This window comes from Scylla paramamosain, chromosome 6, assembly GCF_035594125.1.
Source record: "Scylla paramamosain isolate STU-SP2022 chromosome 6, ASM3559412v1, whole genome shotgun sequence".
NCBI classification, from domain to species: Eukaryota; Metazoa; Arthropoda; class Malacostraca; order Decapoda; family Portunidae; genus Scylla; species Scylla paramamosain.
In genome coordinates this window covers 26372252-26396996 of record NC_087156.1, presented here as the reverse complement: position 1 = coordinate 26396996, position 24745 = coordinate 26372252, and the positions used below count along the sequence as shown (strand labels likewise).

At 40.4% G+C, this 24745-nt stretch overlaps 1 protein-coding gene across 10 annotated transcripts; it reads left to right on the top strand.

Moving 5' to 3' along the window:
• Positions 1-3619: 3619 nt before the first annotated feature.
• On the top strand, positions 3620-23456 carry LOC135101526 (3-hydroxyanthranilate 3,4-dioxygenase-like). Of its 10 annotated transcripts, none has more exons than XM_064005607.1 (8): positions 3620-3741; positions 7562-7687; positions 14180-14345; positions 19353-19459; positions 21127-21260; positions 21755-21852; positions 22480-22599; positions 22853-23456. In XM_064005607.1, the coding sequence occupies exons 1-8, from the start codon at positions 3635-3637 to the stop codon at positions 23030-23032; spliced, it is 1038 nt and encodes a 345-aa protein (XP_063861677.1). In that variant the 5' UTR covers positions 3620-3634; the 3' UTR covers positions 23033-23456. The 10 variants fall into 10 exon arrangements, with proteins under 10 accessions (XP_063861677.1, XP_063861680.1, XP_063861679.1 ...); XM_064005610.1 differs by lacking the exon at positions 3620-3741 and adding an exon at positions 4763-5056; XM_064005609.1 differs by lacking the exon at positions 3620-3741 and adding an exon at positions 5067-5117.
• Positions 23457-24745: the final 1289 nt, after the last annotated feature.

Genomic DNA, 24745 nt, shown 5'->3' with positions numbered 1-24745 from the left:
TGTACGTGGAAACCAGCACATGTTTGAATTATTCGCTCTTATCTGTATAATCGTTCATGCCGCGCTCATCACTTACAGAGAAACACATTAGAATATACGTATATGTATGATGCTTTCATTAGTGAGCGCCCATGAAAAAAAATAAAAATAAAAAATACTCTACCCTTAAAATTCTCGCTTAAAGAAATATTAATATATCACTGTACGAGTATACGAAAATATATAGGAGCGTTGTATACCATGTCTCTCTCTCTCTCTCTCTCTCTCTCTCTCTCTCTCTCTCTCTCTCTCTCTCTCTCTCTCTCTCTCTCTCTCTCTCTCTCTCTTTACATCTATATTTATATTTTCATTTTTTTTTTATTTAAGTGTTTAGTTCTTTTTTTTTTTCCCGCGTGCAATTTGTTGGGATCTTTTAAGTATTATTTTTTCTTGTTTTCAACCTCATGCAGCACACGCTTTACTAACACACACACACACACACACACACACACACACACACACACACACACACACACACACACACACACACACACACACACACACGTCCCTCCTCACGTCGTTGCCTTGAGGGGGCCGCCAGAGCCTCGGAACCTGCAGTCCTCGAGGACCGCCAAATGTAGCATGCTCGGTGTTCGTCGCTCCTGGGAGAGTGCGAGATGGCAGTGTTCTTCTCCTGGAGTCCCTCACCGCGCCGTGTTTGCCGCTCCGCCTTGCCTACGTACATACACCTACATTGCTAGACACTACTCTGTACTACTTGGAAAATATTGACGTACTATATTACATACTTCGTACCGCTTTACAACATTTCCTATAGTTTTAAGAATCGAGTGTATACCTATGTGTATTTTTAAAAAGAATATGCTCCGCTTCCCTTTTCCCTGATTTTCCTTTCCTTCCTCCCTCCCTCTCTCCCTCCTTGTCAGGTTTAAGGAGACCGTTGTTATATTTGTACGTAGGTGTATATTATTACTATTATTATTATTATTATTATTATTATTATTATTATTATTATTATTATTATGTGGATATCATTTTTCAGTGTTGGTTGTACTGCATATCAGCAAAATATTCGTCGTCGTTCCCAAGGGTGATAGGTGTTGATCCCTCGAGGGCGTGTTAACACTGTGCTGTACGGAGTAACAATTCCAAGGCACCTCTATCTTCCCTCAGCCAAGTGTTGTTTTATTAAGTATTTTACGTAATATTGCAGTTTGAACCACGCCGTCGCATTCAACCCGCTCAGTGTTCGAATTCCACCCACCCTCTGTGTGTGTGTGTGTGTGTGTGTGTGTGTGTGTGTGTGTAATTCACTAGGATCTTGAAAAATTATGTGCTGAAACTCTGTGTGTGTGTGTGTGTGTGTGTGTGTGTGTGTGTGTGTGTGTGTGTGTGTGTGTAAAATTCACTAAGATCTTGAAAACCATGTACTGAAGCTGTGTGTGTGTGTGTGTGTGTGTGTGTGTGTGTGTGTGTGTGTGTGTGTGTGTGTGTGTGCCGCGAGCCGCTGAAAGGCATCGCGGAACCCGGCGTCTGCTGTCTCGTCACGGTTGCCTGTATCGAGGACTAGCTGCCACCAGGGGAATGCCGGGTGGCGGGCTGCGTGAGGCTGGAGGCGGGCCGCGGCCCTCCGCTAAGCAGGCGTCACGTCACTATAATTCGAAACCTGGACGCTCCCTGGAGCTGCCAGTGTCGTGGAGGAGAATGACATTTTTTTGGTTTCACTGTCTCCCCTGTCTGTAAAGGAAACATGTGTTCATTTTTACCTTCTTTCCTAATTCAGTGTGTCATCAGTACTGAGTGGGGCCAGCCGACACCCATGGATTGCCGCGGGGAGTATTGAGTCACCCCGTGTCACAAGCCGCAAGCAAAGAATATGAAATAGGAGAAAACATGCACCCTTCCTTATCTCATCCCCCTCAGCATTCTGGCCCCACAGATCTGTTGGTGCCCCGCGCTTCGCATATCCTGCATCATGTGTGCAAAGTGTAGCTGTAGCAAACTATTCTATGGATGATATTTATTAACAGAACTGGTTTCCCATTACTGAAGAAGAGAAGAGAAACATCTTCTCAACCACTTGATATATTTGCAAATATTCAGGTTTTGATATATTTGCAAATGTTCAGGTTTTTGTTCTGTTTACTTCATCTTTAACTGGGTTTGTTGTTGAAGTGACGTGTTACTGCAAATTTGTGGCTATGTACCGTTAAGGTAAGAACAGGTGAAGCCTCCCTGCCACCCAGCATGCCGTTTGGTCGCTAAGTTTAGTCTTCTTTCGTATTTTTGGTGTGTGGCTGTACCGGTGGTGATATATTAAATCATTGTATATGTTTACACTTCCAGCTCTCTTTATCCTTAATCTTTCTGACAGGAATTATATATATATATATATATATATATATATATATATATATATATATATATATATATATATATATATATATATATATATATATATATATATATACAACAAACTGGCGTGTTCCTGGGGAACCTCAATCGCAGGAGGAACAACACGAAGGAGGTCACGAACATCTTTAATGGTACCAAACGTTTCGACTTTTTTCTTAAGTCATCTTCAGAGTGTCGTAACCCTCCTCCTTACCTTTAAGGGAAGGCAGAGGCTACGCAGGAACTGCACTAATTATTTATATACCAAACACTGCAAGGTTTAAATCCAGGTAACCGAGAGTTAAGGCCGGGATTCTCACAGTGGGGTAAGCCACAAACGTAGTTTAGAAACGTTAACACTATTTATTAACCAGTAATCACCACATTCCAACGATACACGTAGGCAACAAAAGACCAGAATTCCACCATATATTAAAACATCGAGTGACCTTTCAATAAATCTTGACGTCACTATTCACTTTACTTCAGCAGGATTTTATCGACCAACTCAGGTCATTCAGTAGCATATAACACATTAACATGTAAGGACACACATAACATAATCACATAAAAGAATAATCAAATATAACATTAGAATATGAGCACTACATGCGAAGTGCCACAAAAGATATTAAAATCACTCAAGATTCAGCATTATATCAACACATAGAAAATGACATAGAATATATGGGAACGACAGTACTGTATACTGAAACAACATATTAAATCGAGACACACAAGGCACTTAGGAAAAATCAAGTATTACTTACGACCAAGACGAGGCAGAGAACGACAGGGAGCTTCATGGTGCTGTCGAGTGGGAGCTTTATATATATATATATATATATATATATATATATATATATATATATATATATATATATATATATATATATATATATATATATATATATATATATATATATATATATATATATATATATATATATATATATATACCGTAACCAGTCTTCCGTAATAACAACAATCCAGGCAATAAAATAGCACTGATCGTTTCCGTACTCTCTCTCTCTGGTGTCATGTATTATCTATTATAGTGGTTCTTATCCTTGTTTTCCCCATGCACCCCTTTTCACCATATATCAGAATGTCATTCCCTCCCTCCTTTCCAAGACTATCTGCCTTAAAAACTGCATTCCAAATAATATGCATATAATGCTGAAAATCCTTCAATTTTTTTTTTTTTTTTTTTACATCTTAATACTGTTACACCAGGGGTATGGGTGCGGGTGGCAGCACTGTTGGAGGTGGCAGACTGGGAGAGGCGGGAAAGCAGAGAGAGGGCGGAGACGCGTGGCGGCGGCCGTGGCCCGAGAGGAAGCCAGGGTGTGCTTGCCTGCTTTGGAAGTGTTTCCCTGCCTGTTGAGTGCCTGTCGTGCCCCGGGAGACTTGTGGTGCCCCTGTGAACTTGTAAAGCAGTATACTTGCGGAGGATTTGTCAATCCTAGGAAATAGTGCCCGTGTTTTTCCCTTGTACCCTGGCCTCGTGTGTGTGTGTGTGTGTGTGTGTGCGTGCGCGCGCCTTGTCCCGGCGTTCAGAGTGTGACTTATTTGAGGCCCCGCTGCTCTTGTTTCTCGACCCGTGCCCGTGTGGATAACACGCCCGCCCGGAGTGAGGGGTGGGCGCAACAATACATATACATTTACGATTTTACATTGATTATTTTTATAGTGTAGTTTTACAAGCTGAATGCCAATTGAAAATGTTGATGGATTTATAAAACTTGAATAAAAGTAAAATAGTTTTGACAGTTTGATAGTATGATTGGCTGCTTCCAGCAGGTAACCGCTGCATGATGAATTTTGTGCCGCCCTGGGGAGCTCAAAGGTAATAAAAAGATCAGCATTCTAACAGTATGAGTTTACCAATCTGTGGTCCCAATTTCTCCCCCCCCCCCCAGAAAACCTGAAATTCCTCCCCTGGTTGGGAACCCTTGATCTATTAATTCCTTATATTCTATTGTTCTCGTTATTATTATGTTTCAATGCGAGAACGCGTTTTTAGTGGGGGAAGGCACTGACTGTATCAGTCGCATCAGTCGTAACAATTATTATTGTATATATATTCATCATTCATTTATTCTATTGCCCAGTATTCCACGTGCACTGTCCTCACGTGGCCAGTCTGATCTACTTTTAACCTTTCTCCTTCCTCTCTCCCTCTCAAGGGAATACCACACCTTCCCTACATTCCTGCTAGTCCATAGGGAATATACGAGACCTGCATTGCTTTCCATTGGTTCCTTCAACCATTTTACGGGCATCTGATTGGCCATCCCTTCATCTCAGATTCTGAATCCTGATCCACTTCTTTCACATAAATAGAACGTAGTTAGAGATTAGATCAGAGACAGACAGTTCAGAGAGCAGAGATAAGATCAGTCAATCTTCAGAGAGAGAGAGAGAGAGAGAGATAGAGTCAAGCATCGTCATGTCTGTCGTAATCTGTCTCGGTATCACGCGTGTGCATCTCTGTCCATCATTAAATCAAGAAAGCACATATGTTTGTTGTGTTGCCTTTACTCGCATAATCAACCATAATCCAAACCACTACCCACATACTCCACGCTACCAGTAATTCATCGGAGAATCAACGAGCCACCAACATCTATCTTGCCACCGTCATCTCCAGCAACATCCAGTAAGTCAAGCAGCCAGTGAATCAATCTAGTACAAGTGATGTGCAGCGTCAGAACAATAGTGTTAGTGTTGTTGTTGTTGGTAGTAACAATGCTGATGGGGATGGCGGTGATGATAACGGCAATAGTAGTGGCATCAATGGTGGTAGTGACGACAATGATACCAATACAAAAAATGGTGACACTGCTGTAGAGTAACAGAGTTCCACACCGTGCAGGGCTTCAAAGAGCCAGCCAGAGCGAGCTAGTGGGGCCGGAGTCGGGGTGGCTTGATGGCCTTTAAATGTTATACGACTACTGCACCCGCACTCCTACCACGCATTACCAGTGAGTAGGGCCTGGCACTGAAATCAAGTGACGTGTTTTCAGTGAGAGATGAAATTAAGCAATATTATGTGACTACTCTCTTAAAACTAAAATATTTACAGAAAAAAAAAAAAAGAGAGAAAACACACACACGGTACTTCTGATTAGAACACGGCTGGGTGGAATATATGGAGGAAGGTAACAGGCATGAACGGAAAGGCTCCTGCAAACACAAAAGGGAATGTACGTAGTCATTAGGAAGGCCAGCCAATACAGTACAGAGACAGTCCAGAGACGAAAGGAGAAGTGGCCGAGTTGGAAGCAGCTGAAATGAAGTTCCTGTGATTTTCTCTAGGAGTAATGAGGCTGGACAAAATCGGAAATGATTACATCAGCGGCACAACGCGTGTATGAAGGTTTGGGGACAAGGCAAAGCTAGATAAACGAGAATGACGTGGCTTGAGTGTTACTGTATGTAAAGCGTATGTACCTCACGTCATTATTCCTCGGCATTTATAAGTGAAATGTTCAATAGTTTTCTATTTGCATTAAAACGTGTAATATGTGTAAGTATCAGTATTCAATGCATTCCATTTGCATGAAAACTTGTAATATGTGTAAGTATCAGTATTCAATTAAGCACCGAAGCCGATGCTCACTTGTTGGTAATGTGGGGTTAACAACTTAACCCATTGGGGATCACTCACGGCCAAGTCGCGCTCAGACAAAGACGGACAGGATGGTGACCGAGGTAAATACTTTAATTTTGTACTAAAAACTGATTGTCATAGTGCCAAGTTAATTGCAATGTGGGGTTAACAACTTAACCCATTGGTCGCCTGCGGGGATCACTCACGGCCAAGTCGCGCTCAGACAAAGACGGACAGGATGGTGACCGAGGTAAATACTTTAATTTTGTACTAAAAACTGATTGTCATAGTGCCAAGTTAATTGCATGCATTGTTAATGAATATTGTAATATGTTGAAAGTGTTTAATATCAGTGTATAATGTTATTTTGTAAGAAACTGAGACCGAGAACTTGTTCGCAGTTCTTAGGCCCCTATTACACATATCCGGTTTCCTACGGCCAACCTGGCCTACGGCGCCGTAGGAAAATTCTGGCCTACGGTTAGAGCTATTACACGTATTTGAATGGCCGGAGGCAAGTGGGTCAGTGTGGCACTGTTTGTGGTGGAGGAGTGACATATGTCTTCTCTCGACGACAATCTCGTTCCTATTGCTCTAGCGTGCTACTTGAAAGTGAAAACAAGAAAAAGGAAGATTTGGTCCAATGTCTGCGTAAACGAATAAAATACTCTCATGTTAACTTAATGAAGGAACTAGCACTAGAAAAAGATGACTGGTTTAACTACATGCGAATGGATCACGACACATATTTGGAACTCTTTTCAGACTGATGTCTTACCATACGGTGAGCAATTACACGCTACGTCCTCAGTCCTGACGTACGACGGCCGTACGGCCAACTTTAGTATTAGCGAAAGTTCATCCGGCCGGCCGTGGGTGAGCGTTCATACGGCCGATTTGCTATCATACGCTCCGGTTTGAGCATATGCTAGCGTCGCGACCGACTGCGCCGTAGGAAACCGGATACGTGTAATAGGGGCTTAAAACAAATCACCTGAGAGCCAATTGATGCCCAGCCGGTGCGGCTACATTGGATATGTCAAGAGAAGAGACGAGAAGTATATAAGGAGGAAGGCGCAGAAGACCGAGTGCGTTGGAGAATGCTGATCTGTGGTGATCCTTAACAGGAAGAGCCGAAAGAAGGAGAAAGATGTACAAGATGTGTGCGTACACTCACTCCTCATCATAACCTCCGAGCGTGAGACTCAGGCCTCACTGCCTCAGTCAACCATTGCCCCTCGTCTTGTAAACAGTGCGTGCTTCTACTACACAGGACGGACTAGTGTAGTAGATTCAGTGTACATAAATCTATATTTAGGGAAACTGCATTTTGTATTCTGATTATTTTCTTCACTTCACAGCGTGTGTGTGTGTGTGTGTGTGTGTGTGTGTGTGTGTGTGTGTACATTATATATATATATATATATATATATATATATATATATATATATATATATATATATATATATATATATATATATATATATATATATATATATATATTAATCGATAGCTTCAAAGAATCACCGTGGCATTGTTTTCGCCTTTCAGCCATACGATATTTACTAACGCAAGTCCGAGCGCCATGGGTCACAAGGATTATACTCACAACACCGTCCCCACCTGGATAGAGGAGAACAGGAAGTTCTTCATGCCACCTGTGTGCATCAAGATGATGTAAGTACATCTATCCCAACACTCATTCATTCATCCCTTTCTGCACGTGCTGAATGAAAATAAGTGCAAACAGTAGGACGCACCAATTGTAAGGGGGAAGGAGGGGAGGAGCGCGGCACGCTGTTTGGTTCTGCTAACATAAGAACATGAGAGATCACAGCGAAGATGATCGCTGTTTGTCGTTTGTCGTTGGTTATGGGAGATGGAAAAGTACTTGTACGTAAGTAATAATGTAACGGAGTCACATAATATTATTCATTGTACAGTAATATAGAGGTATAACAGCATGTCACGCACCATGAAACTTTTCATGGCCCATTTTGTGGCATCAATAAATAATGGGCATCACGTTCGTCATACTAAGTATTCTTCATAATCTCTTTCTAGTGTATTTTGACATGTATTATTATTATTAGTTACAAGTAATTTCTCCCTTGCCGTATGAAATTAGAGGGGTATAATTAAGAATATATTCATGTACTGTGAGTGATGTCAACCCCCCGATATTTCTATTGTCTGCACTTTTTCCGAGTCACCAAGCGTCCCTCGAGTTGGTGTAGTAGATTCAGTGACCAGCTATTTCAAATGATCAAGTGCACGCGCAGCCCCATATTTTACTGCCGGACGTACGACGCATTCACTCCCAGCTACGGCATCGCACAGACGCTTCAGCCGACACCATTCGACAGCAGCAGTAGTTGGCATGTCATGTAGGTTAGGTAATGTTAGGTTAGGTATTGATACACATCATTTAGGTTAGGTTAAGTAATACTATGTTAGTGTCCTGTTATCTTAAAACCCGAACTGAATGGTTTGATAAGCTAAATAAGTCATACCTAATTATTGAATTCCAATAAACAAGTAAAAAGAACTGATATGATAAAGAGAAATTGTGATGTGGCATAGTGGTTAGTGGATCTCAGCCAACGCCTAAACGTTCTACCAAGAATAAAATGTGTCCGTTGCCGTAGCTGGGAGTAAATGAGCCATACGTCTGACACTGGCTCCGGCTGTCCGGCAGTCGCTCGTCAGGATGTAGATCTGTACCACGAAGACACACACCGTGTCGTACACGCCACATCCTACTCCCGGAAATCTGTGCTTATACTTGTATATATATATATATATATATATATATATATATATATATATATATATATATATATATATATATATATATATATATATATATATATATATATATATATATATATATATATATATATATATATATATATATATATTAATTTACATTCTTTAGAACATAAGAACATAAGAAATAAGGGAAGCTGCAAGAAGCGACCAGGTTTACACGTGGCAGTCCCTGTATGAAACACACCTACCTATTTCCATCTGCTATCCCCATCCATAAACTTGTCTAATCTTCTCTTAAAGCTCTCTAGTGTCCTAGCACTAACTACATGATTACTGAGTCCGTTCCACTCATCTACCACTCTATTTGAGAACCAATTTTTTCCTATCCTTCCTAAACCTAAATTTTTCAAGCTTGAACCCGTTATTTCTTGTTCTACCCAGGTTGCTGATCCTAAGAATTTTGCTTACATCTCCCTTGTTATAACCCTTATACCACTTAAAGACTTCTATCAGGTCCCCTCTTAACCTACGTCTCTCTAAAGAATGTAAATTTAACAGCTTCAACCTCGCCTCGTAAGGGATACTCCTCATCCCCTGTATCTTTTTAGTCATTCTCCTCTGTACTGATTCTAATAGACCTATATCTTTCCTGTAATGTGGGGACCAGAACTGCACCGCGTAGTCTAGATGAGGTCTGACCAGCGCCAAGTATAACTTTAATATTACTCCCGGCCTTCTACTTTTAACACTCCTAAAAATGAATCTTAGTACCCTATTTGCCTTGTTTCTGGATTCTATGCATTGTTTCCCTAGACGGAGTTCAGAGCTAACTATAACTCCTAAATCTTTCTCATACCCTGTACCTACCAGAGTTTGGTTGTCTAATGTGTACCTATTGTGTGGGCTTCCTCTACCTACGCTAAGCACTTTGCATTTATTGATATTAAATTGCATTTGCCATCTATTCCTCCATTCATTCATTCTAAGTCTGCCTGCAAGGCGATGGCATCCGATTCTGACCTAATTAATCTACCTATCTTTGTGTCATCCGCAGTTTTACTAACATCACTACTAATTCCACTATCCAAGTCATTGATATACATTAGAAATAACAATGGCCCTAATACTGATCCCTGTGGCACCCCACTAATTACATGACCCCACTCGGATTTCGAGCCGTTTATTACCACTCTCTGTCGCCTGTCACTAAGCCATGACCCTATCCAGCCTAACACCTTCCCATTAATCCCGTGTGCCCTAACCTTTCTCAGGAGCCTTTGATGGGGTACCTTGTCAAATGCTTTACTAAAGTCCAGATATAAGATATCATAACTATCACCATTATCTACTGCCTCGTACACCTTACTGTAAAAACTTAACAAGTTTGTCAGGCAAGACTTCCCCTTCGTGAAGCCATGCTGTGACTGATTTATCAAGTTATGTTTGTCTAAATGTTCCCTAATGTTCCTCGCTATTATTGACTCTAACATTTTACCTACAACTGAAGTTAAGCTAACAGGTCTATAATTAGACGCTAAAGTTTTATCTCCTTTCTTAAAGATGGGTACTACATTAGCCTGCCTCCACATTACTGGTACCTCACCCGACTCCAGTGATTTCCTAAAGACAGAAACTAACGGCTCACTAATAATCTCTTTACATTCCTTAAGTACTCTGGGGTATATTTCATCAGGTCCTGGTGACTTGAACTTTTTTTGCCTATCTATCTCCTGTTCCACTATCTCCCTAGTTATGGAAATATCTGTCAGCTTCTCATTCTCATCTGCTCTAAACACCTGTTCACTATCTGGCATATCCTGCATGTTTTCCTGGGTGAAGACAGTTAAAAAATAATCATTCAGAAGTTTACTAATCTCCTCCCCAGAACTAACCAGCTCCCCATCTGCTGCCTTTAATGGACCTACAGTATCCTTATTCTTCGTCCTGTATACCTGACAAAATCCCTTGGGGTCCGTCTTCGCCTAGCTGGCTACCTTTGATTCATAATTGTCCTTAGCTTTCCTCGTTAACTTCCTGACTGTTCTAACTAATTCATTATATTGTGTCCTTAAAACCTGCCTTTAATCTCCTATATATACTTCTCTTACGCCCTATATAATGCTTTAACCTAGCAGTCATCCATTTAGGGTCATTTTTTGGTGATCTTATTGTTCTATACGGGATATATGCTAACTGACCTGTATGAACTTTATCTACGAAAAATTTAGACAATTCATCTATATTTACTTCACCTAGTCCCCTCATCTCGTCCCCTACCATCCTCTCCACTCCCTCATCTACTCGCCTCGACCTCACCTCTCTCATTTAGAGAGACATAGGTTAAGAGGGGACCTGATAGAAGTCTTTAAGTGGTATAAGGGTTATAACAAGGGGGATGTAAGCAAAATTCTTAGAATCAACAACCAGGGTAGAACAAGAATTAACGGGTTCAAGCTTGAAAAATTTAAGTTTAGGAAGGAGATTGGAAAAAAATTATTCACAAATAGAGTGGTAGATGAGCGGAACGGACATTAGAGAGCTTTAAGAAAAGATTAGACAGGTTTATGGATGGGGATAATAGATGGAAATAGGTAGGTATATTTCATACAGGGACTGCCACGTGTAAGCCTGGTCGCTTCTTGCAGCTTCCCTTATTTCTTGTGTTCTTATATATATATATATATAAGGAGGAGGCAGCAGGCACCTGCCGAAACGATAATTACTCCCAGTGAGGTCTAAAGCACTGGATCAGGCGGTGCTGTGAACTTTCATTAAACCCAGCTGTGACCTCACTGAACGTTTCTCTTTGTGTCTCACAACACAAGGGGGCAGTCACAGCCTGCCTTCTAAAGACAACTCTCTTCCTTCACACAAAACTACAAGAATCTAATTACACACACACACACACACACACACACACCCTTCACTCAAAATTAAAAATCATGGCGACTCCTACACCAGCCTCGGAGTCCCCATCTGAGGAGGGGACCACAAATGTCCCCAGGTCGGACTACTCTTCTGGTATCGACCCTAAGTGTCTTGACACCCCCCTCAAATTTTTCTTCATTAATTTCTGCAACATTTGCGGTCTCAGATCTAATTTTCAATCTGTAGAACATCACATCTCCTCTAATAAACCTCATCTTTTCCTCACTGAAACACAGGTAACTGAGGCAACTGACAGTTGCCCCTTTTCTGTTCCCTCCTACTTTCTCTATCCTCATTTTCGATCCAAAGCTGGATGTTGCGTTTATGTGCACAGTGACTTAACCTGCTCTCGTGCCCACATTCTTGAATCTTATGAGTTTTTCCGCCATCTGGCTACGACTACAGAGTCATTCGCCACTGCTATCACATCTATCCCTAAAGCTGAACTCTTCATTCAGACCTTTGCTAAAATCCCTACCTTGGACGATTCAGGGCTTGTTCCTCCCTCTTCTCCACTCTCTGACTACTTTATAGTACCTATTAAAATTCTTCGCAATTATGTTTTCCATCCCCTCACTGGCCTAAACCCTCGGAAGGCTTATGGACCTGATGGGGTCCTTCCTGTTGTTCTCCGAAACTGTGCCTCCGTGCTTGCACATTACCTAGTCAAATTATTTCATCTTTGTCTGTCAACATCTACATTTCCTTCTTGCTTGAAGTTTACCTACATTCAGCCTGTTCCTAAAAAAGGGTGACCGTTCTAATCCCTCAAACTACCGTCCTATTGCTTTAATTTCCTGCCTATCTACAGCTTTTTAATCTATCCTCAACAGGAAGATTCTTAAGCATCTATCACTTCACAACCTGATCACCAGTATGGGTTCCGTCAAGACTGCTTTACTGGGGATCTGGCTTTCCTTACTGAGTCTTGGTCATTCTCTTTTAGAGATTTTGGTGAAACTTTTGTTGTTGCCTTGGATATATCAAAAGCTTTTGATAGAGTCTGGCACAAAGCTTTGATTTCCAAACTACCCTCCTATGGCTTCTATCCTTCTCTATGTAACTTCATCTCAAGTTTCCTTTCTGACTGTTCCATTGCTGCTGTGGTAGATGGTCACTGTTCTTCTCCTAAATCTATTAACAGTGGTGTTCCTCAGGGTTCTGTCCTGTCACCCACTCTCTTCCTATTCATCAATGATCTTTTAAACCAAACTTCTTGTCCTATCCACTCCTACGCTGATGATACCAACCTGCACTTTTCCACGTCTTTTCACAGACATCCAACTCTTCAGGAAGTAAACAGTTCACGCAGGGAAGCCACAAAACGCCTGACTTCTGATCTCTCTAAAATTTCTGATTGAGGCCGAGCAAACTTGGTATTGTTCAATGCCTCAAAAACTCAATTCCTCCATCTATCAACTCAACACAACCTTCCATACAACTATCCCCTCTTCTTCAATTACACTTAATTGGCCCCCTCTTCTACACTGAACATCCTCGGTCTGTCCTTTTTTTATAATCTAAACTGGAAATTTCACATCTCATCTAGCTAAAACAGCTTCTATGAAGTTAGGTGTTCTGAGACGTCTCCGCCAGTTTTTCTCACCCCCCAGCTGTTAACTCTGTACAAGGGCCTTATCCATCCATGTATGGAATATGCTTCACAGGTCTGGGGGGGTTCCGCTCATACCACTCTTTTAGACAGGGTGGAATCAAAAGCTTTTCATCTCATGAACTCTTCTCCTCTAACTGACTCTCTTCAGCCTCTTTCTTATTGCTGGAATGTTGCATCCCTTGCTATCTTCTACCGCTATTTTCATGCTAACTGTTCGTCAGATCTTGCTTACTGCATGCCTCACCTCCTACCACGGCCTTGCTGCACAAGAATTTCTTCTTTCTCTCACCCTTATTCTGTTCACCTCTCTAATACAAGAGTTAACCAGTATTCCCAATCATTCAGCCCCTTCTCTGGTAAACTCTGGAACTCCCTTCCTGCTTCTGTATTTCCACCAGCCTATGACTTGAACTCCTTCAAGAGGTTTCAATTTTTGACCACCACTTCAGACACTATTTGGGACCAGCATCTCAGTGGGCTTTTTTTTTTTTTTTTTTTTTATTTTATTTTCGTTGCCCTTGGCTGGTGTCCCTCCTACATAAAAAAGAATTTATATATATATATATATATATATATATATATATATATATATATATATATATATATATATATATATATATATATATATATATATATATATATATATATATATATATATATATATATATATATATATATATATATATATATATATATATATATATATATATATATATACTCAACTATGACATCTACCAGAAAACCATAGAAACTCACCATGAGTGATTTTATCTACAATAAGAATTCAAGAAACTAATTAAGTGTCCAGGGTTAATTGATGATTAACAATAATGATACTGAATATTGATTTACAGGCATGGCGTCGGCCAGCTGAAGGTGTTCTTCGCAGGTGGTCCTAACCAGAGGAAGGACTTCCACTTGGAGGAGGGCGAGGAGTTCTTCTACATGAGAAAGGGAGATATGAACGTCATCACGCTCACCAATGGCGCGTTTAGGGATGTCATCATCAAGGAAGGGGAGGTAGCAGCCACTCGTCATGTTGCTGGCACACCAAAAGAATAGAAAGGCTCCCATTATTGTTATATATATATATATATATATATATATATATATATATATATATATATATATATATATATATATATATATATATATATATATATATATTGTTATGTGTAGTGAGATAACGCTATATAAAACGAAGGAAGAAGTAAGAACAAATGGGAGAAGAATAATAATGGAGGAAGGGGAGAGAGAAAGAGGTGAGAAGAGAGAAACAGGTAGGGGATGAGGCTTGGACGCATCCCGGACACGTAACTACTCAGCCTGAAGCTTCTAATATAATATATATTCACGCATTCACTCATATTCCCCACGTAAATTTCTTTACTTCCCCTTATACATTCAATCTGAGTCTCACCTAGTATTTAGTAGAAGAGTTGGTCTTGACAATAAAGTAATCAGTATTCATCTAGCTCCCCTAGTTTGATCATTAGGATTTTCAGAAGTAAAATGTTTTATTCTTATAAGCCTGCGTGGGGAGGGTGTATGTGTGTATGTCATCATCCCCCCCTTCCTTGTACCCCCCCCCATTTGTAGCAGAACAGGAGAGTGGCACACCTTCCTACAATCACTACCCAGTGCTTAGATAGAGCAGATGTATTGAGACAGGCACTAATATCTAACTGAGACTGAGGCGGGATAACGGTTAGATGGGTCAGTTGCTTTAAGAGGATAAATGAATCGTTACCGGCCGTACACCCCAGCCTATTTACAAAGTATAGGAGTCTCCATAGTATCCTGCCAAAGAGTGCAGTTGTGTATAACACACTCCATACCCAGGAAAGTGACTCCTTGGCTGCGTGTGTGGATTGCTGTGTGTGTTGCATGTGTGTGTGGATCGTGTTCTTGTATGGTGAGCAGTGAATGACCTTCCTGTGTGTTAATGGGCACTCATTTGTAGTTGTGTCTCTTGTTTATGAGCTCGTGTTAAATGCTACTGTTGGCTGAAGCTGATCAGCCACAAAGGACTTAAGTAATTAACTGTGTAGTTAGTTTTACTCCCTCCTTAGGTCCTGACAAGGCCTGCTGTCCAGGAGGTAGTAAACGACACTACTCGGCTTGAGGCTGTAACACGCTGTTGGACAGTGGTAGGAGTTGTTATGAGGGCAGTTGTCCAGCAGGGTTTTATACCTTGACTATATATATGTGTTAATGCTAGTTCTAATTGTTTCTCCCTAGACGTGGTTGTTGATCTTTTCACAGCTATGGATGTTAATTGTTGTTAGAGTATTGTCCTTGTCTGTAGGTGGATAAAACAGACTGGCAATCTCAATTAGTGTGACCATGGCGAGAAGGGTGCAAGAGTCACAAGGGACCCTGTACGCCCATATTTAAGACCTGCACTGAGTCCACGTAGGAGGTGGTTCAGGGAAGCTATGAGACCATAGTCCAGGTGCAGCAGCTTTGTGAAGGGGCTGGGAACTGTGGTCGTAATATATATATATATATATATATATATATATATATATATATATATATATATATATATATATATATATATATATATATATATATATATATATATATATATATATATATATATATATATATATAATCATTGATCAAAAAATGTGCGAAATACTTTAAAAAAAAAAACTGAATTATTACGATTTATGTTGAAGATGTCGCGGTGTACTTAAATGACCTAGGTAGTGTTATCCCATTTTTGTTCATAACTTGTCCCATCAGTCCATTGATGGATTAGATCAGAGGTCGGCAACCTGCGGCTCCGGAGCCGCGTGAGTCTCTTTCAAGAGACATGTGCGGCTCCTTCCACCTACGTAAAATTGTCTAACTTATCGTAGGACATGTAGAAAAAAGAGAGAGAGAGAGAGAGAGAGAGAGAGAGAGAGACGAGACGCGAGGTCTACGTCTATTGTATGATAATGATTCCTGCATGATACACGTCCATCCAACCACCCCAGCCTCTGCCCAATGCTGCCTGGCAGTGTAGACAGGCATCTCGTTCAGTGAAAACGCACTCTCATAGTTACTAGGACGGCTATTTTCCCTCCTCCTACTAGTACTGCTATACTACTACTACTACTACTACTACTACTACTACTACTACTACTACTACTACTACTACTACTACTACTACTACTATTATACTACTACTACTACTATTACTACTACTACTACTACTACTGCTACTACTATACCAGTACTACTGCTGCTACTAGTACTATACTACTACTAATACTATACTATACTAATACTGCTATACTACTACTGCTATACTACTACTACTGTATTACTACTACTGCTGCTGCTACTACTACTACTACTACTACTACTACTACTACTACTACTACTACTACTACTACTACTGCTGCTGTTGCTATTACGAGCTTTTCTTAAGTGAAAGACATTAAGACAATCAGTTACTGAAGAAATGGCATCGAGGAAGAGGAAAATTGAAGATGAAAATAGAGTTTAGGAATGAATGGACCGAGCATATTGCATTTGTTCAGAATTCTAGAGAGCACCCTTTGTGCCTCATATGCAGTGAAGAACTGGCCAGCAATAAAAAATCCAACCTTGAGAGGCATTTTTAGAGGAAACACAGTGACTTTGCTGAAAATTATCCAGTTGGATGCCAGAAAGAAAGCTGTGGAGGAACTGCAGCTCAGAGCAAAGTGGAGTCAGAATGTATTCGTGAAATGGGTGAAGTCCTCCAACGATACAACTACTGCCAGTTTTGTGATAAGTCATGAGATAGCAAAACGTGGAAAGTCTTTTACAGATGGTGAATATATAAAAGATCGTTTCATCAATGCAACAATGCATCTGTTCAGAGAATTCAAAAACAAGGATGAAATAATTAAGAAAATTAAGAATGTGCCATTGCCTGCTAAAACGATGAGGGACAGAGCAGTGAAACTTGCACAAGACATCACCAATCAGCAAATTGTGGACATCAGTTCATCCTGTGGCTTTTCAATTGCTTGTGATGGGTCATGTGATGTTGACGACATTGCACAAGTTGCTCATCTTGGCAGGTATGTCAACTCTGAAGGCCCACAAGAACTCATTGACTTGTTGCCTCTCACTGGTCAGACTATAGGTGAGGATATATTTTCAACAATTATAACCTGCCTTAAGGAAAAAGGAATTCAGACCAACCACATTATTTATGTTGCAACTGATGGTGCACTGAGTATGACAGGGATACATAAGGGGTTTGTTTCTCTCTTAAAACGAGAGCTGAATCGTGAATTAATATCATTTCACTGCATCGTTCACCAAGAGGCACTGTGTGCATAAACTTGTCCATCAGAGTTCACTGAAGTAATGAACTTGGTCGTGAAAATTCTTAACAAAATAATGGCAAAAGGCTTAAACCACCGACAGTTTCGTGAACTTCTGGAAGAAGTCGGTTCCCAGTATTCAGACCTCCTCTTACATAACAAAGTCCGCTGGCTTTCTAGGGATCGGGTGCTTGCATGTTTTGCAGCATGCCTTGAGGAAGTGAAGAAATTTCTGGAGGAGAAAGGCCACCATGAATATGCATACCTTACAAATCCTGAATGGCTACACAAGTTTCATTTCTTGTTGGGTGTCACTTCACATTTAAATGAGCTCAACAGGAAACTACAAGGAGACGGAAACACTGCTCCGATGCTTTTGGAAGAAGTCCTTTCCCTTGAAAGAAAACTATCTCTGTTATAGATGTTGAGAGAGGCTCTCTGATTCACTTTCCTTCATTAAAGCAATTTGGAAAAGGAACAGACTTTGAGCTGGATATTGATATCATAAAAAATGCACTAATGAAAATAAAAAAAAATCCTTTGAAGAACGTTTTCAAGAATTCAGAAAAGAAAAGGTCACGTTGTCATTTGTGATCAACCCCCCTTGATTGATCATTAATTTAACTTTATAATTCTATGATGGCAGCAAGTGAACAAATATGGTATATTATTTTTCAAACATGTTAAGTGTACTTACTATATCAGTATCTGGTCACCATGATGAGTTTAAACCGGGGAGAGAGAGAGAGAGAGAGAAAAAAAAAATTAAGTCTTAATTAATGTGATTTCTGGTCCTGTGTTTCTTTGGAGAGATGCTCAATGTTTGGCAAATATGTTGTCGTTTTGAGTTTCCGGCAGGACTGCAGGCTTGTATCATTCGGTCGGCTGCGTATTTTTTTTTTTTTTTTTTAAGTTCATGCTAGAAAACGCTTGTTCACACAATGTAAGTAGATCCAAAAATATAGAGAATGCCAAAGGCATATCGTTTCATGTGTAAGCGTCTGGTAAGGAATTCCACACTTTATAGACAATCTGATCTCGGTTTTGTAGCCCAGACAATTCAGTCCATTTGTTGAAATGCCAGTGTAGCATGTTGTTTCTTTAGGTTTTCAATATCGGAGACCATGCCTCTGGATTTTGAAGTTCATAAGTCTTTTCCCTGCAAATCAGCTAATTCCATTTCCAGTTCTGCTTTCACTCCAGTAAAAGCTGAAAAAATGAGTGAGTCTGCATATATGAGTGAGTCGTTAATAATAATATTTATAATAATACTAATAATGATAATTATTATTATTATTATTATTATTATTATTATTATTATTATTATTATTATTATTACTACTACTACTACTACTACTACTACTACTACTACTACTACTACTACTACTACTACTGCTACTACTGTTACTACTACTACTGTACAATTTGTATGATTATTTTGTCTATGGTTATATTACTTAACTTTCATATGGAGGAAATTTATTAGGTTTCGTAATCAACATTCGTAATAGATTTTACGCTGCGGCTCCAGCAGCACTGTGTTCCTGTCAAGTCTGAAGAAAGTGGCTCTTCTCTAATTCTGGGTTGCCGACCTCTGGGTTAGATTGACAGCGGGGTGCGGCATTGAACGATATACTTTTTATTACTTTTTATTATCTGCAATGATTAGGCACGCTTACGTCCGATATAAAGACGACTTTGGTTTATCCCTCAGGTGTTTCAGTTGCCAGGCAAGATTCCGCACTCACCGCAGAGGTTCCCCGATACTATTGGTTTGGTCATCGAGCGAGATAGATTAAAGACCGAGCTGGACTGCCTCAGGTATTCACCTTCCTTTTCATCACCTTCTCTCCTCTCGTTCACAAACAGTCATCCTTAACTTTTTTTTCCTTACACACTTCCTATATGAATTATCATCACATCCCTACTTTTCATTTTTTCATTCATTGCTCTCATAACTTTGTTGCTAAACTTTGTTGTTGTTGCTAAACTTTGTTTGTTTGTTGTAAAACTTTGTTGCTAAACTTATTATCTTCAAAAGCTTATTATCCTCTCCCTCTCGCTTGGCACCATCACACTCAGTATACTTAATAAATTTTGTGTTATCAGCAACTTATTTCAACTTATTTGCATTCAGATTTTATTTTTACCACTCTTACTTTTCATATCCTTCCCTTCTCCACCTCCTCTTCCTCCTGCCCAGCGTTCTCTTTCCTCCTCCCCCCACCCCTTTTTATTCTTACATTCACCATCCTTTTCATCCTGTTGTATAGTTTCATCGTCTTTTCTCAGCCAAACATTCATTCTCCCCTTACTTTTTACATGATGTCATTTTTCAGACAGGAGGATCAAGTAACTACAATACCTAAAGTGACACTCGAAGTTTTTTTTTTTTTTTCTACTTTTCACTTTTTTAAGGAATAGTTACTTAATTCATCTCTCCACCTTATGGCATCAAATCAGACAGTTCATGAGGAAGTACGTACTTAGTATTGCAAGTTAGATTACATAGATGCTCGCAAATCTTTCACGCTCTCTCTCTCTCTCTCTCTCTCTCTCTCTCTCTCTCTCTCTCTCTCTCTCTCTTGTTCCAATGTGTCCACTGCCACTTTGTCTTGAAGTACTTGCCACTGCTTTGTTCTGACGTCACATTGTACTGAGTGCCCTGGATATATCTGGCCACGACTTGTAACCAGTTTGTCACCTCTGTACTATAAGATGGCTGTCACCACTAGTTCTGATGGATTTCACTGATTGATGGACTTACTGGATGTTGCTGGAGATGACGGTGGCAGGATAGATGATGGTGGCTCGTTGATTCTTCGATGAATACGTGGAGTACGTGGGTAGTGGTTTAGATTATGGCTGAATGTGAGAGTGAAGACAACACGACAGACAGATGTACTTTCTTGATTTAATGATGGACAGAGATGTACACGCGTGATATCGAGGCAGATTACAACGGAAGTGACGATGTTTGACTCTATGAACTGACAGCGTGATGACTTTCTCTGAATTGAACTGTCTCTGAAGACTGAACTCAAGCTACGCATACAGGCGCTATTTATGTAAAAAAAATGGATCAAGATTGAGAATCTGAGATGAAGGGATGGCCAACCAGATGCCTGGAAATGGGGTAAAGCAACTAATGACAGAGGTTGTTATTCTGACCGATGACCTGCGAGGAAGACAAGGAAGGCAATGTAGGTGTTTTCCCTAAGGACTGGCAGGAATGTAGGGAAGGTGTGATATTCTCTAGAGAGAGAGTTAGAGAGAGGCTAAGAATAGATCAGACTGGCCACGTGAGGACAGTGCGCGTGGAAAAATGGACAATGGAATATATGATCGATGATAATTGTTACGACTGATGCTACTGACTCTCTCTCTCTCTCTCTCTCTCTCTCTCTCTCTCTCTCTCTCTCTCTCTCTCTCTCTCTCTCTCTCTCTCTCTCTCTCTCTCAGTTGATCAATCAGCCAATCACTCGCAGGTACTTCGTGGAGGGCACTCAGGAGACCCTTTTCGAGCGCTGGTTCTATTGCGAGGATCTCGGCACTCAGCTGGGCCCGGTCATCAAAGAGTTCTTCGCCTCAGAGCAGTACAGGACCGGCAAGCCGATTCCAGGTAAGCTTTTGTGTGTGTGTGTGTGTGTGTGTGTGCTCATCCCTATCATTTTATTGGTAAAGTCCTTATTAACAAGTCACTCGACTCGTTCCTAACACCTTTTTCATTAATGTCGTACTTTCCCCTCGTCGTCTGTCCAGCACACTCCAATGTGATCACTCGACATTCAACATTTTTAATAGAACAGTTTCACTTTCCTAAACCATTGCACCTCTCACACTGATATTTAGCTACAGGCTGCCCTGCATTTTCACAGAGAACTGTCTCACTAAGAAAGGGGAATTTCACTCTCTGAACATTCCAAACTCCTGTTGTGTGTTAGCTGCCTCACACATTTTTATTTCTTTTGCTATCACTTTTATGTTATTTTCATGTTTCTATATTCTGTATTCAGTCTCCTATTTTGTTTCACATTCCTCTCCTCCACGACATGAATATCTGCACCAGAGGCACCATGGAATAAGATATCAACCTCTACCCTCCTCCATCCTCAGGCACCATCCAGGAAAAACAGCCATGGGTACCAGACACCGCCAGGGTGCTACAGGAACCCTTCTCGCTGGCCAGATGGCTCAACAAACACAGAGGGGAGGTGGGTCATATGCTAGGGCAGGAGTTCTTAAGCTCGAGTACGCGTACCTACAGGGGTAGGTGAAAGGAATTTTGAAGGTACGTGACAGGTTTCTTATAGGATCATGAGTTCACAATTGCTATTGTCATTATTTAAGGTACTGATGAATTAATGGGCACATTCAGTAATAGAGCTTATATACTGATAGATACATGAACAGGTTTTTGTCATCATACGCCTATAAATTAGATACATTTCTTATTGATTACTGATGAATTCTTGGACGCATACGTTAAGTTCTGACTACATTCTGCTGCATTCTGGGTAAGGAGCATGTGACCAATACTGAAAGACTTAGAGGTGTACATGAGATTAAAAAGGCTGAGGGCCACAGAACTGTAGGGAATAAAAAAGTGACGAAAACACAAGTATCACATTAGCGAGACACTGATACGGAATTAGGTATAAAAGAATGTAGCGAGAAATAAATATATATGAAAAAGTGTTGTGGCGATTCTGTTTACAAAAATTGACAAAGTGATCGGTTGCTGCCTGCCGCGACCGTGGCGGAAGCAGCAAGTGACTAGGAATGAGACTCGCTATTCCACGGTGCAGAGATTTACGTCGCTTCTTTCTTTCTTTCTTCAGATCCAGCAGGAGGGAAGCCGGCGGCTCTTTGATCTCAGTTACCAGAGTGACGTGTTAGTGTTGGGTCGCGGCTCCTCGCAGCACCGCCTGCCACTTGCAGAGACGTGGTTGTGGCAGCAGGTACGTTCATGTTGTTCCTCGCTGAGCTTCAGTCCACCTCTTTACCGTTGAGTCTTCACTTCTCGCATTACTGAATTAAAATAATATTTTGATATACCATGTGCCTACCTTTATTTATTTTTTTTTATTTATTTATTATTTTGTTTTATTTATTTATTTTTTTGTGTATTCGTAAACTAATAGAATTAATGAAAAAAAAAAAAAAAACGTTTCTTTTTCTTGATGTGTGCGGCTTGGCTTTGGCGACACGCAGGAAGGTGAGAGCGTACTCAGCATAGGGGAGGAAGAAGTGGTACTCAAACCTGAAGACACTCTGCTGGTTAACGCAGACATACCCTTCACGCACACACGCGGGGAAGACTCCATCACCGTCTCTGTGGTGATGGACCCCAGCAACAAGGAGCGGGGCTTTGGTCATCTTAATAAGTTGTAACAGACTTCCCTAAATTTTAGGCATTCTTATTGTGCCTTACTATATACATATATATATCTCTGTAGTGCTTGGCAGCGCTTCTGATAGGTGGACAAGAGGAACGATAATTTCTATTAACTTGTATTAATTTGTACTTGAGTTGTGATGATTATGACGGTCACCGTTGTCTTGCCATCATAAGAAGTGTAGATTGCAACGCGGCCTGACTCGCCCGTCTCCGCCACCACCACTACCACCGTGCTGCATCATCGTAACGCAAGTGGAAATATTAGCGTGCATATTGTGCAAGATGATTTTCATTGTTATGGTTTACATCCCATGTGATAGATATGTTTAAAATGAGTTATACTGTAGCACAAACATTTATTGCCTCTCAAACCATTTTATATGATTATAGTATTATCTCCATTAAAAACAGTCGCATCATTGCCTTTAATTATCCGAAAAAAGTTCAGGGCGAACGTAATATGAATCATTTGTCCAATGTGACAATTTTATTATTGTTTTATTCTCATACAAGAATTTGTTCTTGTATGATGAATGTAATCTAATAGAGAGAGACTGAATACGTTCTTGTTGGACTTTCCTTTTCCCTTTCATTCCTCAAGATTCCACAACATTAATGTAATCAGCTCTTGTTTTACGTCTCCTCTACAGGAGTTTGAAGTGCTAGTAAGAATTATCATCATCCCTCTGAGACAAAAAAAAAAAAAAACAATGGTAAATAAATAAAGGTAGATGGAAGACCATGACATGATGCTTTCTGTTTCCTGAACCTTGTAGCACTGATTATATCACTAGTATGACAGACTTTTTTTCATGTTACAAAATTATGTTACTAGCGTCCCGCGATGCAGTGGATGATGCACCTGCTAGGAAGCCGCGAGTCCCAGTTGGAGGCGGTTGAGAGAGAGCACAACTCGCCTGTTCATCCTTCCTTCGTATTAATCGAATAGTGGGTATCTTGGGAATTCTGGGAAAATAAACTGTGGAAACCCGGACGTCACAGTGGCCTGTCACAGCGCCGAGGTCACGCATGGCTATAGCAAATGTCTCCGAAAAAAAAAATAATAATAATAATAATAATATGAAAAAAATCACCGTCTTACCTTATTACCTCCTTTCCTTCCAATTGCTTTATGCTTGAGAAGAACACTAATAAAGGATATTGGTAAAGGAGATAATTATCTAAAGCGTCAAATATTTGCACTTTAAATACTCCTATGGAAACTATGGTATAGACTGTAGCACTAGCTATTTAAAAAAAAATTCATATGAAGTGGACTGGGAATGTAAACCAGTCGACGACCAATGGCAGGTAAGTACTCGTACAATGAGCTTGGTCTGATGGAAGGTTCAGACCTCTAATCATGTGATTCTTATGACATGCACTAAGATGTAGCAGGATTGGGAATTATTTGTGGAGTGACTAGCCATTCTAGTGGTAATGAGGATTGTATAATTCCCATCGAGGATTTTGTGCACAACCTGTGTGGCCATAACCACCGCCCTCCTCCCACCCCCTAACCGGGTGGTGGACACCCTGTCATTATCACAGTATTCAGCTGTCAGCGAGCCGTTAGGTCGTCTAGTTGCCTTACTTAGGCACGTTGATTGATTGATATAAGATGCTGCAACAAAAAGGTTATATGGCACCTGGAGGTGAGTTAATTATGATCAAGAATAACGTATTTTCAATTATATCAATATTTA

Coding starts and splice junctions, on each gene's coding strand:
- LOC135101526 (XM_064005607.1), top strand. CDS start 3,635: ATGGGTGCGGGTGGCAGCACTGTTGGAGGTGGCAGACTGGGAGAGGCG. Junction 7,688..14,179: donor CCTGTGTGCATCAAGATGAT/GTAAGTACATCT, acceptor ATTGATTTACAG/GCATGGCGTCGGCCAGCTGA. Junction 21,261..21,754: donor GACCGGCAAGCCGATTCCAG/GTAAGCTTTTGT, acceptor CTCCATCCTCAG/GCACCATCCAGGAAAAACAG.